Source organism: Crinia signifera, chromosome 3 (genome assembly GCF_055691185.1).
Source record: "Crinia signifera chromosome 3, ASM5569118v1, whole genome shotgun sequence".
NCBI lineage: Eukaryota > Metazoa > Chordata > Amphibia > Anura > Myobatrachidae > Crinia > Crinia signifera.
Genome location: NC_139219.1, coordinates 141,892,809 through 141,909,865, shown reverse-complemented (window position 1 = coordinate 141,909,865; position 17,057 = coordinate 141,892,809). Strand labels below are relative to the sequence as shown.

Here is a 17,057-nt window from a genome sequence, read left to right as displayed (position 1 = left end):
AATACCAAAGTATTTATAAAAATCTTTAGCTAGGCTGGCAGAACTGTGGTGGTGTTGGCACTATTTTTCACATTGATTGTTTTTGTTGAAAAGATTAAAAAGCCAAGGAATCGTATAAATCTTTAATTAAGTGATTTAAAAGAAAACCTGCTACTGAAAGCACATGCCATAACATTAGATTACAGATGTAATCTAGCCTGTAAATTTGACCTGAGAAACCAAACCTAGTCAGGACCTCAGTATGGGCCAGATGCACTAAGCTTTAAAAGTGATAAATGGAGAGTGATAAACAGCCAGCCAATCAGCTCCTACCTGCCACGTCACAGACTGTGTTTGAAAAATGACAGACAGGAGATGATTAATTGGTTGTTTATCTCTCTCTTTTTTATCACTTTTGAAGCTTAGTGCATCTGGCCCTAAGTGTTTTGTATCAAAAGCTTTCTTTGCATCAATATAAAGAAATAATAATGGCTTCTGATTGGTAGAGTTAGTTTCAAACAGGGAGAATACTCATTTTCTACATTCTTATTGTAAGGGAGTATCAGCCCCTCCAACCCTTCACCCAGTGGCTTTCGCCCCGGCGCCCCCAAACATTCCGGGGCCCCCACACCCGCCACCTCACTGCTGTGGCAGTGGCGGGGTGGGTGTCAGGCAGCAGGGTCGGGTAGTGCGGGGTGGGCAGGGGGTCCCCGCGGTGGATGGGAAATCAGCGCCGGGGTCCCTGCGGCGGATGGGAACTGATTTCCCATCCGCCACAGGGACCCAGTGCCTCACGGACCACGCTGCCGCGATCCCTGCAATGCCCAGGTACCAGGGGGGAACCTGCCTCCGTCGGGGGATGTGGGTGTGGAACCTGCCTCCAACCAGGGTGGGAGGTCCCTTATGTTGTCCAGGGCTCCCACAAACCTTAATCCGGCCCTGTCTTCTTCCCAGGGTGTCAGAACAGTGTATACTAACAAAGCAACCTGGATCATTTCCTGTCCCATGAACATACCTCCAAGTGGGCTGATTTTAAAAGAAAAATACTTACAAAGTAAAATCAAGCGCAACTTTTAACTATTATAAGAATAATTATAAATATAATAATGACCACAGCTGTTTGTGCTGCTCCCAAAACAGAATACAATGAGTCTGAATTAGAACAAAACTAAAAAAAAACAGAGAGCGCACTGTATTGTAATTAGATCAATACAGTGTGCTCTCTGTTTTTTTAGGCTGATATTGGTGGGACAGTTCAGATTTATTGGTCTTCTGTGCAGTGCACTTGCCATCTTACAAAAAAGATTAGAAGAAGGCATCATCAGCAAAAGAAGGGGGACACTGCTCACATGACCAGTCCCAAACCTTCCAAATTGTTACTATGACTCTATAGTGTTTTGGGGTTTATTTCATCTGAAACCATGTCATGCAACATTCTAAAAAGGCTGAATGCTGATACCTTAATTTACCAAAGTCTAACTTCCCTGCAGTACACAGGACAGAAGTATCACTTCTGATACAGTGAACAATTTACATCTATCATTAAGCCACCTGTAATTAAATGTAGAAATCTGCCTCCATCCATTGCCCAAAATAATCTTCAGTAAAAGCAATTCAATAATTAGAGAATTATATAACAAGCTTTTTAAGAGGTCCTTTATTTGTATATACTGCAGAAATGTGCATCAGTAATTAACAGCTGTAGGGGTTTATTTATATCCAATCAGAATCTACTTGTTATTTATTTAGCACCTTCTAGAAGATAATAGATAGAATCTGATTGGTTGCCCATAGCAACATTCCATCTTCCATAGAACTCCCATCTTAGTAAATAAACCCCATAGTATCTCATAGTCATATCTGTAGTTAGGGTTTTGTGGATAAGCTTTTGTGTAGAGACCAGTATCCATAGCTGCTACTTACTGTGTTTGTGTGCCCAACAATCTTCATAGATTCAACCTTTTATGTTGACTTGGGAAGCTGCCGCTGATCAATAGGTTGCTATTTGCCTAGATCATTAAATCCTGCAGCAAATATAGAATGAATGGACTTTATCCAGCATTATAGCAACCAGTGTTAGATGTAAATGTCTGTTTATAATCTATTTCAAATATCTGTTTTTGTTTTAGTAATATGTTTGTATGCTTTGGAATATATTTTTGTATGATTATTGTTTTTTAGTTATCAGATTTAAATGTATAGTGAGCCTTTTAAATCCATGCTTGTTCTGGCACTTTTTGGGCTTGTCACATTCCAACATCAATGGCAATATTTTTTTTTATGCAGCACCCACACAAATTACACCTTCATTTTTGTTCTAATCTAGAAGACTTAAAAGCAAAAATGGGTATTTTTTCCCCTACCCATAACCAAGAGTTATTTTGTTATTCTTGCTTCTGCACCAAGCTACCTTTTTGAAAAAGCCAAAAATAAGATTCTAGACTGATTTTCATAACTTCAAATCTGTACTTTCAAACTAGTTAAAAAGAAGCAATTTAATTTTTATGACATGCATAACATTTGTAGTAATAATAAGATAGTCCATCTAATGATACCACGGTTCATTTCACATCAGATCATCCCTCCAAAAATGCAATTGTCCACCACCCATCTAATATTTTTGGAATTTTTTATAGGTTTAGAGGGGATGTCAAAACAACTATTTCTGACAAATATCTCAACTGTCTGCCAATTTAGTTTATTAAATATTTCAATATATTTAACTTTTATTAATTGCTGCTTTTTTACCCAGTGTGTTATAGGTATCATGAGATTTTATTAAGGAATCGCCATGAAATTTGGACTTTTTTAATGGTTACATTTACTCCTGAATCCTAAAATACAATCCAAATAACTTTATCTGCCTCGCATATGACGTTAAGGCTAAAACGCATGTTTTTCAAACAGAATTAAAAGTGTTAAATCAGCATTCGCTATACAATTTTTTTTAAGGTACTAACCACATCCATACATTACTACCACACCCAAAAATCAGCATGGTAATGATTTTCTCAACTGAAAAAAATAGAGTAAGTTTGTTTGATTACTGTTGTATCACATACATAATTAACACAAGAAACCATGATATTTAAAAACTTTAACATTACTTGATTCGACAAATTAAGTCAACGATCACATTATTTTCCCTTGTTTGGAACCTGTTGTAACAGTCTGTAATTTTCCTTAAAGTCTATAAAACAAGAGTACCATGTATACCTGTGATAAAAACCCTCGAAAAATTGGAATATCTAATGTAGATACCCATGATACATAAAATAAACTGGACAAAGAGGCCATGATTAGTAAATAATTTAATAAATTGAAATATCAATATTTAATAAATGAATTGTCAGACAAATGAGATATTTGGGCAGAAATAATTGTTGTGACATCCTCTCTTAACTAAATTTTCATAAAAAATTTGAGATGGGTGGTGGACACATCTGATTGAGCTGACATGTAATGACCATAGATGTTGGAACCAGACTTTGCCTCAAATGATTGCACACCAAATTGTGGGGATCTGGTAATTTGAACCCTCCCCCATTTTTGGATTCCTTACTCTTTATGTAGAGTAGGGTGTTTGCCGAGTTATTACTAGGTAATAACTACTTAGGGGGGCTTGTAGTTGAGGGCAGAGACTCTCATCTTTCATGAAAAGGTTCTAGGATGAGTGTGACTTATCCTTTGCAGTTTGGATTGAAGGGGAGTCAAACTTGTTATATGGACTGAAAGGGTTAAACAGACACTGTAATGTGCCAGGTGTTGCTCTGTGTGGTTCAGCAGAATTATAAATTGTGTCTTGCATACTCCTACCTCCCTTACTCTAAACACAGCAGTGTTTCTTGGAGACAACCCATTCAGCATTACAAGCAAAATAATATGTCAGTAACTTCACCACCGTTACAACATAAACAAACATTTACCAAATTAATACATGGGCACTAAAAATGTTTGCGGCTTCCCTGTTCCTCCATTTTAGTAGCTAGCTTGATGATTATAATTTATAGGTTGATCATTTCTTATCTGGAATTGAAGACATTCTTTTAGATGTTTTTTTCTCTCTCTCTCTTAATTTGATGTTTGACTGAAGTATGTTCTGTGGCAGGGTTCCCTCAGCAGAAATGCAGAATTGGCATGCTGCCCACACCTGGATATATATATATAAATCTACACAAAGAATCAGAGTGCGCTATAGTGAAGTACACAATTTAAAATCCAAGTATTTAATAAAACGGCCTCAAAAGGCTATGAAACATACATAATAAAACAATAAATGTACAGAATAAAGGATTACACAGAGAGTTCAGTTCAATCCAGTGAAGTGGCAGGCCAGGTCAAGAGCAGCACACACAGCATTGTCTGAGATGGACTCAATTTGCATCTTTAAGTGGTGCCTATGCCTGTTGGAACAGGAAGCTATGTTCTGTGTAAATGGGACCATAGGCCATAGAAGTTCATTGCAGTGATTTTAAATCTCTGGATGATTTTTAAAAACCATTACTTAAAAATAAGCTTATTTTTATTCTGCTTTCCCAGTCATCGCCTGTGTGTGTTCCACTGGAATCGGTACATCTGTCAGAATGAACTTAGGTCTACAGTCATTAGGTCGACCCCATTAGTTCGACTGGCAGGAAGGTCGACCTGATTTAAGGTCGACATGGGCCAAGGTCGACATGACTTAAGGTCGAATTTGCATAAAGGTCGACATGAGGAAGGTCGACTGGTCATAAGGTCGACATGGGTTTTTCACTGTTTTTTTATCCGAATGTCGACATGGACACAGTTGGCAATGAGAATCGGACCCTCGCATCGCTAGCGATGCATCAGGCACGGTGGCTCGCTTCGCTCGCCACAGCTTTAATGACCTCATCCACGCCCTAGTGGATGGTAGGGCATGAAATACCGCCTGTCGGCTCAAAAAACTGTGAAAAACCCCATGTCGACCATATGACCAGTCGACCTTCCTCATGTCGACCTTTATGCAAATTCGACCTTAAGTCATGTCGACCTTGGCCCATGTCGACCTTAAGTCAGGTCGACCTTCCTGCCAGTCGACTTAGTGGGGTCGACCTAATGACTGTAGACCTAAGTTCATTCTAATAGATGACCGCTTCCCGTTCCACCTTAAGGTGTAAACTTGTAAATAGCATTACAAGGTGTATCACATAATAATATTCTCATTACCACTGTGTTCTAGATATTGCTGCTCTTTGTACTTATTCCATGTTGTGAAAGAATTAAGGCGTGTGCACAACAAACAAAGGAGATCTGACAACGCTGTACTCAAATCATACTTCTATGACATGAGCTGATTTTTGCCCATAATAGAGACTTATGGTGTGTACGCACGGTACTTTTTGCCTTCCGATGTTGACGATATAGTCAACATCGGATCGGAATCGGATGCAGATCGCAAGGGTTTTAACCCTTGCGATCCCGATCCGATTCCGATGCGCGTTCACGTATCGCAAGGCAGAAAGTCTTGTCTGCCATGACTATATAGTGCAGATCTGCACTATATAGTCAGACTTGTATGCAAATCGGATGTGCCTTAAGATACTATCCACGATCGGATCGGATCGTGGATAGTATCTTAAGGCACATCTGACCGTGTGTACACACCATAACACGTGGACTCCTATTACTAGTTTTAATAGTTTAGATTCTATGGAGTTTGGTAGTTAAAAAGAGAATTTTGGAAGTAAAGATAGATAATCACAGCTCCTCTATAAATGTGATGGACTGTGTTACTAAGCAGCAGATATTCTTTAAAATATGTGTATACACTAGACAATATATTAAGATATATTGACGATAAGGACAATTGTTAACAATATTTTCATGTATACATCGTCTTGTGTGTACACATTTTTATAGTTAACAATGCGTGCCCCCGTGGGTTGTTAGCAATGCATACCCTCCAACATGACCCATTCCATTAGGTACAAAATGTTCTGATTGCCGTCAACGGCGGAGAAATATCTTTCATATCAATTAACTAACTAATTTAGCACATCAGATGGCAATCATAAATTAAGAGGGAAGTCCAGCAACAGAGAATTATGTACCTAATTGAATGGGCCATGTTGGAGGTTATGGCAATGTCCTCTGTAATCTGTACATGCAGGATTATAGAGGATATCTCTAGCGAGGGTCATGCTTCGAATATGTATGCACTTGTTGATGTTGGCTGCACCACTGAGTCTCGTCGCTCCTAATATCAAGTCTGGTACACATCGTCTAATGTGCACACAGTTTAAGTATTTTACTTTGTAAGCGGACAATGAGCCTAATTCAGACCTGATCACACAGCCCCCTTTTTTTCTCAAATGGACAAAACCATGCTGCACTACAGGTGGGTCAAATGTAAGATGTGCAGAGAGAGTTAGATTTGGGTGAGGTATGTTCAAACTGAAATCTAAATTGCAGTGTAGAAATAAAGCAGACAGTATTTACCCTGCACAGAAACCTAATAATACCGCTTTCACAACGCTATGCCGGCTCCATCCTGGGTCTGACACTTTCATTTGAAACCCGGGCGACCCTGTCTAATTCTTCTTATACCCCGGTTTGAATTACAGAGTTGATCAGTGTGTTGCTTTCACACCGAACCTTGGCCCGAGTCAACATGGCAATGACCTGGGTTTGAAGTGAGATGTGCACATCTTACATTTGCCCCACCTGCAGTGCAGCATGGTTTTGTCCATTTGAGAAAATCTGCTTTGCGATCAAGTCTGAATTAGGCTCAATTTCGCTTTCATTTTTAGTATTTTACAGTATTAACAAATTCATTATTAGAGCTGCATGAAATGGTTGAATCCTTTCATTTCAACATGTACTGAACTGCTACATTTATTGTTCTTTCTGTCGTTAAATCCTGCTGTTTTTACACAACTGCCTCAGGTTGTCTCATTATAGTTGCACACCCAGCTAATTCCTCCTCGCCCCTGTCTCTACATTCCCCTGCTGAGGAACTCATGACACCGAGCTGAGACGTGGTCTGTCTCATGTTGAGTAGACCACGGGTTTGCATGTGAACAATAGAGGCCTGTAAAGGTTTCTTTGAAAACGCCTTATCTGGTGTAGTTGTGAGCTACCCAAAAACTAATTAAGGATGTAGCATAATCTGCAGTTATTTATTGCATAGTTGTTAATCTGTATGGACAATTTTTTAGAAGCTTGTCTGGAATTTTGTTTAACCACATCATTTAAAATAGACAGCAGGCCTAATGAATGGCATAATGCTTTTGCATTAGATGAATCCACCCGGATTGCAATAAAATCATAGTATGTGAAAATACAAGTCTTATTGCATGTTTACTATTCTTTTCTATACACTTTGCTGGCACCTGACTGTTTCCTGTGTCCCTGACACACCTCTGGCTGCTCCCTGTTACCCTCTCCCTGTCACTTACTGCTCTCTGGTCACCCTCTGCCTCTTGGTGGGATCATCTAATGCCTTTAACTGTCATCCTCACCATGTAACTTCTCTTTTATCACCCTATCACCCTCTCCTGTTACCAGCTCCTTCTCCCAGTCACCCTTTCTGTATCACTTACTGCTGTTCACCTTCCCCCTGTGAGCCACTGCCTCTCCCTGGGTATAGCTCATGGATCACTGAGCGGGGTAGCTCATATGGGGGGGTCTGTCCACTATGCAGCCGCTCACTGTAGGGGGAGGCATGGGCTGCCCGGTCACTGCTTCCCACAGTGATCGAGAACAAGCAGCTGCAAGTGAATACCATACCATAGAATACTGGCACATTTCGAGCACTATGACCAGACACATGCACAAACACAAAGGCAATCACAAGATAGCAGACTAGCTTTCGAAGCATTTGCTTTGAGCAGGCTTACTAGTATATAATATATACACAATCACTTAGCTTTTATTTATTATAATGTCAGGACTGCTGAACTGTAATAAATAGATTGATGATAGGCTATTAGTATGGTGAATAAGGAATCTGGAATCTGTACAACCCATGGAAGCATGTCATATTCATATTGTGTAATCGGTTTTGAACAGTTTCTTATTGTCCATGTATTTATTGCAGTATTACAGCTGTGCCTCATTGGGAAATATTGCTGCCAGCCCAGAGCACCATAAAGCCATGCTAGCCATCGGTGATAAATTCCTTCTTCGGATGCTGTTCTCTCTGATGTCTTCATCTGTGCAAAAGGTCTAGTCATCCTTAATCCAATATTATTCATATTATCCAGATTTTTGTTTATGTTGTACACATTGTAGCAGTATAATAGCCACATATAGCAAATCATCTGCAGAGGATGCTAAGAATAGCAACCATAGCTATAAGAGGCATTCTCTATGTAACTGCTGTATACTTCCAACTGTTGAAATAAGAGGTAAAAGTCTGGCGAAAGCTTCATCCATATATATTTTATATAGTACCAGCACATTCTGCTGCACTGTACAGTAAGAAAAACAAATTGAGTTAGGCAGAAGGTGAGAGATCTCTGTTCGCTAGAGCATGTAATCTAAAAGAGGCGTGTGGTATATTAGGTTGTCATGCACAAGATGGTTGACAAATTAAAAGGTCAATGTGAGTTTATTTAGCGTCAGTGTTAACACCCAAGCACTTTGCTCACCATACTTCGGTTAGGTACCTTGTTCCGCCACTCCTGCGCTCACCATACTTCAACGCTCCAAATTGCACTCTATATGGATGTAAAGTATAAAAAAAGGTTGCAAAAATGTTAAACATTACCAAAAACTCATGTCAACCTTGGCATATGTCACATCAATGCTATGGTATTGACCTTTTAACTTTCAACCTAGATATCGGGATACCCTAAAAAGAGATGAGGGAAATTTAGCATTGTACAGGTTCTTGTTTTGTACAGTAGATCAAAAATCTGTCATCAGAAAGAAGTTCTGGTGGGAGTGGCCATTAATGCAGTACAAAACGTAACCAATCACCTCACTAGATTCTGTGCAAGCACATGCTCTGAACAGCTATCGCTGGATACAAATTTCTGGAAATAGCAATTGGTGCGCACAAGTTATTAGGGTGCAGCTAAAGATCGGGTGCAAAGAGTGACATCCAGATCACTCAGAGGTACAGAATTGACAAAGAAAGATGCACATAATCAATAAAGCGCTCCCCAAAAACACCATGTGAAAAAAGAAATATAAAATATAAATGGGTACTATCCCTTTACGGAAGTGTTGACAGTTTTCAAATCTCCGTATACAATCTGTGAAAACAGCCTTGGCTTTATGCAGACCAATTTGTAAGCATATTGCCAAGGAGAAATGCAATACTATTTAGTGCAGATGGTTCAAACTCTAAATAGCACTTTGTGAAATAATGGTTCACTCACAATCTCCTAGTGGGTTTAACAGCATTTGTTTTATATTCCACTGGCAATGCACCTCCGCCTTGTTCCACAGTAGTTGCACATGGAAAACATTTAAGAGAAGGCAAAGATAGTGCAGATTGTATAAACACAAAGGGGGTTTATTAAAGATTACACTCACATATAGGAGACAAAGATAAAAGCATAAATTGAGTCCCCACAGGCAAACTGGAACCAGAGGCCGCTTGTCTTCCCTGGAGCTTGATGTTCAGCTTCACTGACCCTCCGGAAAGGTCAGCCACAGGAAACCAGGAAGTCCGTCCAGTCAGTCCACGTTAGGGGTCCACAGAGTCCAGTGCACGCTAGACGCGTTTCGGATTTCACCTTTTTCAATAGTGGAATATAAAACAAATGCTGTTAAACCCACTAGGAGATTGTGAGTGAACCATTATTTCACAAAGTGCTATTTAGAGTTTGAACCATCTGCACTAAATAGTATTGCATTTCTCCTTGGCAATATGCTTACAAATTGGTCTGCATAAAGCCAAGGCTGTTTTCACAGATTATATACGGAGATTTGAAAACAGCTATCGCTGGATGAAAATACCTTTTGTGACCATTTTAGATTAGATGGTTTTAGATGGTAAATGAAAGCTATAGACTAACTACACCAGGGGTTCTCAAACTCGTTCATGTTTTCCAGATCACCTGGTAGGTGCACAGGTGCATTCTTTACTCATTGACACATTTGAAAAGATCCACAGGTGGAGCTTATTATGTCACTTGTGATTCTGGGGCAGATGTATGAACCAGCGTTAAGTGCAAAAATGCACTTAAAGCTGGTTAACTGGGGGGGATTACGATTCCTCCAATGTATTACTACTACTAGCGCACCTAACGTGCGCTAGTGACAGCCCGCCGAGTTACGCTCGGCGGGGCTGTCCCCTGCAATCCCCCCCAGGGATTAACGACCGGGATGATGTATTAACAGCCTTCAAGGCATTAATTCGCCCCGGCTGCTTCGCCAGCTCAGGGATAGCGTTGTCCTATCCCCCACTGTGGGGACAACGCTAGCCCTGTGTCTGGCTTGGGCTGTGCTGGAGATCTCGCAGTTTTAGCGAGATCTCGCGCATGCCCAGAAAGCCGGCATGGGGGGGGGGGGGGGGGGGGGGCGGCGATTGCGCATGTGCGGGGCGGCGAGGGAGACGATAAGGAGAACCGTTCACACTGGGGATAACGGCTCTCCTTATCATCTGGGATGGGGTTAATACATCTGCCTATAACGTTTGCCCGCTTCTCCACGTTATGCTGGAGAAGCGGGAATCGTTATTCGCCAAACGTTATAGGCACATTAATACATGTGCCCCTCTGTTAGGAGACCTGCAAAACACACACTGTGCGGGGTCCTGAGGACTGAGTATGAGAACCTATGAACTACACTATTCAGGAAAAAAAAAACACTGAGAAACAATGTTGTTTTTTTCCCAGGCACTCATTTCAGAAAGAGCACAGCTGCAGCATCTGAGACAAGAGTGTGTATATGTGTGACAGGCTGGGCTTATTGCAGAGCAGACAGCACAAATAAGGAGTACTGTATGTTTAAGTAGCCCATGACTTAATTAACCTTTTACTTAACCATAAGTACAAAACCTCTAACTTAAAATAATTGAGACTGACGCAAATAAATCACGCAGACAAAATAAAGACTCAGACACCAGAATTACGTTTAAAAAGGTCAAAGGAATTATTTATTGAAGACCTTGTTAAGCTAAACTAGAATTTAAATTTGGAATTTTTTGGGATCTTAAAGATCAGGTCCCTAACGTTAAGCTAAAAGATGGAGGATGGCAAAAAATTATAGTCGCTACCACACGCCAGCTCCAGTCAACTTGAAACACGTGACTTAAACTTAAGGAGGGGTTCACCACCGCCTCCTAACTGGCACAACCTGCATCGTGAGGATCTCACCACCCCTTAACCTGGCAGAGCAAAAATTGGGCGGTCCCGCAGGGGAACGCCCCTTGTCCACCCGCATGGCGAGGACCACTCGCCGTCCTACGAAAGGGGTGGTGTCCCACGATGACCGCTTATGCCCCCCTTTGACCGCTGGCTGGTAGCGACTTTCCGCCATTTTGGCTGAAAAGCCACCACAAAAATTGCTTAAAAAGGACCAAGCGTACCAGCACTCCGAGGGATAACCATCCCACACCGTTGAGTGTTAAAATAGGGAGGGCGGGAGGGCTTCCAAAGGTAAGAAGGTGGAGGTCACATGATCCCTAGGGCTTAAGTAGTGCTATAATGTACCCTCCCCCTTTACTCCTGATAGGCTAACTACTTCTGCCAACCTTATCACTAGGCAGAAAAACTGAAACAGAGTTTTTTCACTGCCTGAACTTTTACTGACCCTAAGTCAGGGCTCTTATATTGCTTCATGCTTAGGCAGCCTTCAGCTCCCCTAAGTAGCCCATGACTTAATTAACCTTTTACTTAACCATAAGTACAAAACCTCTAACTTAAAATAATTGAGACTGACGCAAATAAATCACGCAGACAAAATAAAGACTCAGACACCAGAATTACGTTTAAAAAGGTCAAAGGAATTATTTATTGAAGACCTTGTTAAGCTAAACTAGAATTTAAATTTGGAATTTTTTGGGATCTTAAAGATCAGGTCCCTAACGTTAAGCTAAAAGATGGAGGATGGCAAAAAATTATAGTCGCTACCACACGCCAGCTCCAGTCAACTTGAAACACGTGACTTAAACTTAAGGAGGGGTTCACCACCGCCTCCTAACTGGCACAACCTGCATCGTGAGGATCTCACCACCCCTTAACCTGGCAGAGCAAAAATTGGGCGGTCCCGCAGGTGAACGCCCCTTGTCCACCCGCATGGCGAGGACCACTCGCCGTCCTACGAAAGGGGTGGTGTCCCACGATGACCGCTTATGCCCCCCTTTGACCGCTGGCTGGTAGCGACTTTCCGCCACAACAAGGTTGCCTCAAGGCAACCTCCACCGCTATCCCCAGGAGAGATCCCGAAAACCATTAACCCGAGTATTCAGGCCAAAACTCTAAAAATATCCTCCAAGAAAATGCAATTTCCCGCAGGGGAAAGATGCACCCCATCCTCACGATAAAACCTCACACTGCCCAAAACCAGTGAAGGATGTTTGACCACAATTCCCCCCATGGCTCTCACAAAAACTCCTATGGCGGAGTTCACTTTCTTGCGAGCCTTTTCAATGGCGGAGATCCTAACTGCACCCCGCCAATGAAACCTGGGGACTATCTCTGACCACACCACCTTAACACTAGGCCAGTGTGCCCTCAAAGCTACCAGATCCGACTTGATACTTAGAATCAAGTCAATCCCTTTGGTAATACCCAGATCATTACCACCGAGATGAATGACCAGCCACTCAGGCCTGCCCCAGTTCCTCTCATGTCTCATGAGCACTTTCAGGAACTCCACCCAACGCAGGCCCCGGACTCCTATCCACCTGACCTGCCTATCACCAAGATAATCATGTGACCTTCTCGCCATTGGATGCCCACCGGCCCAATAAATAAAAGAATGGCCGATGAGCCATATTTGATGAATCCGTTGAAACTGAAAAAATAAGGAGATTCCCTAACATCAGTATCTTATTCTTAAAAACACAACTTGATACATAATCAACCCATGTGAAGGAGAAAACTTAAAAAACCTCCCGTTGACCAGTTTTGCCAATTGAATTAAGGCCCCCGTGGAGGAAAAAGTAAAAACAACCTTCACACCATCGATTCCGGAACGCTGCCGTTCCAAAACCGACAGTAAACTACGTTTTAGGGTTGGCGCAACAGGCGCATCTACAACTTATCTAAACGAACATAAGACTTGTATGCATTCGACTTCCAACGTCCTAGCGCCCGGATCTCACTTACCGACGATCCGGACGCCGCCGCCTGTGTAGCCGACCCAAACCGAAAGGAATGGGTACCATAATCCTGGGGCCTTAGTCCCAGTACCTCTAGACAATGCTTTAAAACTGCAGCAAATTGAAACTTAGACAATGAACTCCCATCCGCATGCAACAAGAACTGCCCCTGAATCCCCGCAGGGTGGATTCCTAAATAAGCTTGCGCCAAGCTAAGCGGGCAGATATCCTTAACGCTTTGCGCCTGCAATGTGACCCAAACGCCCCTTACCCAGTTGATCTGTCATGGACTTGACCAACCTGCATAACACGCTGCCACTACCCATTTGGACGTTGCCCACCAACAAACCTGCCTCTTTGCCCGCTTTGTTCTTAGCCACTAACTCGCTCACTCTAAATGCCCCGAAAAATGCAAACACAAAAACAGTTATAAACAGCAGCACCTCAAATGGAGATTCTGCCAATCCTTCCATGCTGCATCATATGCCCTTTGTGTGGAAGGAGCCAAAGCGTTTCTGGCCAGACCCACTAAACCGGTTCGATGATCTGCCAGACATAAGGCGGGCATGTCAAACCCACTGGAGACGCCCCGGGTACCAATTCCCGGAACCTCTCCCATTGAAATCGGGACAATGCATCCGCAATTTTATTATCAATGCCGGGCACATGACTGGCAGAGAAATTAATATTAAAACGCAAACACTGCAATACTAGGTGCCTGAGCAACCGCAAGGTGAACGGGCATGAATTCCTCTGATTGTTTATTGCATGCACCACCCCCATGTTGTCACACCTAAAAACGACCTGCCTATCAGCAAGCTCCCGGGCCCACAACACCAGGGACACGACAATGGGAAACAATTCCAATAACAGCAGGTTCCTAGTAAAACCCCTATCCACCCAGGACTTTGGTCAGCTCGAAACACACCATTCCAACCTGAAAAAGGGGCTCCGAACCCACAACTGCCTGACGCATCCGTAAATAACTGAAGTGTACTGTTGTAGCAAGGAGGTGCAGGCCACAAAACCACCCTGTTGAACGAAACCAAAAACGAGGACCAAACCTTTAAATCCTCCCTGATTTCCCTGGAAAGGTAAACCGAATGATGGAGCCGTGCAACACCAGCTGTTGCCTGTTCCAATTTGCGACAAAAAACACGGCCCATGGGTATAACCCTGCACGCAAAATTAAAAGATCCCAATAACGACTGTACCTGTTTTAACCGCACTTTCCGCTTACCCAGGCAGTCTTCAATAAGTCCCAACAGCTTCTGAACCTTGTCCGCCGGGAGATGGCAGCATCCCGCCTGGGAATCGATTTCGATTCCTAGATAACTGAGGCAATGGGTTGGACCCTCCGTTTTCCCTTCCGCTATGGGCACCCCTAGCACTCCAAAAACCCTCTCAGTAACCTCCAATAACTTCTCACAAACTTTGCTCCCGCCCTGACCCACAAAAAGGAAATCATCAAGGTAATGAGCAATACCCTGCTGCCCTGATGCCGACTGAATGCACCAATGCAAAAAACAACTAAACCTCTCAAAATACGCACAAGAAACTGAACACCCCATAGGTAAACATCTATCCACAAAAAACTCGCTACCTAACTTGAAACCCAGGAACCGCAAGGAATCCGGGTGTATCGGTAACAACCAAAAAGCAGCTTCCACATCTACCTTTGCTAACAACGCATTGCGGCCACAACCTCTCACTAACTGCAAGGCCTCCTCAAACAACTGGTACCTAACCCTGCACAGCGCCTCCGGTATGGCATCATTAACTGACCCACCGTGGGGGTGAGATAGGTGTTGGATCAACCTGAACTTTCCCGGGGTACTCTTGGGTACAACACCTACCGGAGAAATGCACAAACCCGTTATTGGCGGTACCGCATATGGACCGCACATACGCCCTAACGCTATTTCCGCGTCCACTTTCTGGCGGACAATGAGAGGAAAATCCCTGGCCGATTTTAAGTTTCTAACTGAAACCACATGCACAGAACCCTCAATCGGCAACTGAAAACCCCAACGAAACCCACTCAACAAAAAACTAGCAGCCTCAAAATCCGGGTAACTCCTAAGCCACCGGTCTAACTCAGCCACCACTATAGGCGAAGGGGCCTTACTTGTGACTTCCAGCGGCTTCACTGGCATCACCTGCTTTGGCAGATGGGGCTGCGGTGCAATACTTTGCTGGGTGACTGGACCCGCACACTCTGCAGGAATGGCGAAAACGACAACTCGCCCCCCTATTGCATTTTCCCTCATTGTAAGCGAAACACTTGCCCGCTACCTTAGGGGACTGACCTGGCGCCACCGCCACCTTTTTCCCCGAACCTTCACCCAAAGGCCTGGTCTGCTGCGTGACCTCCAACCAGACCTCAACACCCGTCCTGTTTGCGACGAAACTTTTCGTCATACTCACGCCAGGAATACCCCTTTGTCTTCAAATACATCTCGTGTACCAAAAACAAATATTTTATCAGGTTGGGGTATTCCGCCGCCCTGGTCTCAGCATAGCAGGCTGCAAAAACTAAAAACCCCTTAAGCCACTGGTGAAAATTTCTAAAAGCATTTTCCCCTATTCCATCGGCCTTTTTTGCCTTCTCAAAAGCCTGCTTCATGTCGTCAGTCAGTGTAAAAATATCCACATACTTCCCCTTTCTAATCTTCTCCCTCATCCTCTTACGGATGCCCCTAGTGACCGCTGTATTCGCGCAGTGAACCATTTCGGTGAACAGGGGTGGCTCCGCAGGAGGAGGAGCAGCGCTTGCACCCAAAGGTTTATCCTTTGTGGTAACCTTAGCAACCTGACGCGCAATCAACCTGGCTAACTTACGCGGGCGCCGAGGGGAATCCGACCCCACGCTACTGGTGTCGCTATCTGTGGAATCTCATGATGAATGAACCGCACACTCACCCGTGGCTGATGTCCCTGGAGCTTCGTCAGCCGCAACGGCCGACCCGGAAACTGCTGCAGACGTTTCAGGGGCTGTCCTTGACTCCGTTCTGACTTCCCGACTTCTCCTCCTGGATGCCATAGCCGTCAATGCACCCACACTTGCCTGTGAAGACACAACGAGAGAGGGGGGGGGGGGAGAAGAAACAACACTATCCCCTTCAACCCCGGCGGAGGCCAAAGCTGTCACCATGGAAGGAGGAACCCCTTCACCGGTCCCTGAAGGCGGAACCCCCTGTGGATGTGCAAACCTGGACAGGTTCCCATTGCCCCGCGATGTCTGGGGGTATCCAACCCCCCCCCCCCGCCCCCGGAGAAAACCCGTAACCTTGACTCAACTGAGGCTGCCAATACCCCGAAAAACTTGACCCTTGCTCCCACAAACTACCGACCGAAATGGGTGAGCTGTACCCATGCGAAGTCATGGGCCCCCACATGTGCTGGCCCAGGGAACCCGACTGATACCCTCCTCCATGCTGAAACCCATAACCTGTGGCAAGTAAAGGTCTCCAGGGAGCCCCCTGGGACAACACCCCCTGACCACCACCCCCCATGGGGGACTGAAAATATGGGGAGCTATGGGGCGCCCACTGCCCCTGCCAACCCAACATGGGGGATCCCGGAGGCATTGAGAAGGGAATGAGCCCCTTGCCAGGCAGCTGAAGACATAATCCCCCCCCCCCCCTGAGGGAAATCCCGTGTAACCACTTGCTGCAGGTCCCTGCATTTGCACAGAAGTGGCCACGGAACTCCCTGCATAAAACACATTTCCTACCCCTCCTCCCCCTGCAGGTGGCGCTGTTGCACCACCCCCTTGACCCATCATGTTATTATAACCCATAAACCTGGGCCCTGCATCAGCAAACCCCCCTGTGCT

At 44.0% G+C, this 17,057-nt stretch overlaps 1 protein-coding gene across 2 annotated transcripts in view; it reads left to right on the top strand.

The window, feature by feature from the left end:
- The window catches only part of LOC146063830 (uncharacterized), a 63,661-nt gene that overhangs the window by 17,044 nt on the left and 29,560 nt on the right, over positions 1–17,057 (top strand). For both annotated transcript variants that reach the window (XR_014471684.1, XM_083176629.1), the window contains exon 7: positions 8,039–8,164. Coding sequence is in view for 1 of the 2 variants with exons in the window: in XM_083176629.1 (XP_083032755.1) it covers positions 8,039–8,164 (126 nt within the window). In the remaining variant the exon portion in view is untranslated. The remainder of the gene's footprint in view (positions 1–8,038; positions 8,165–17,057) is intronic.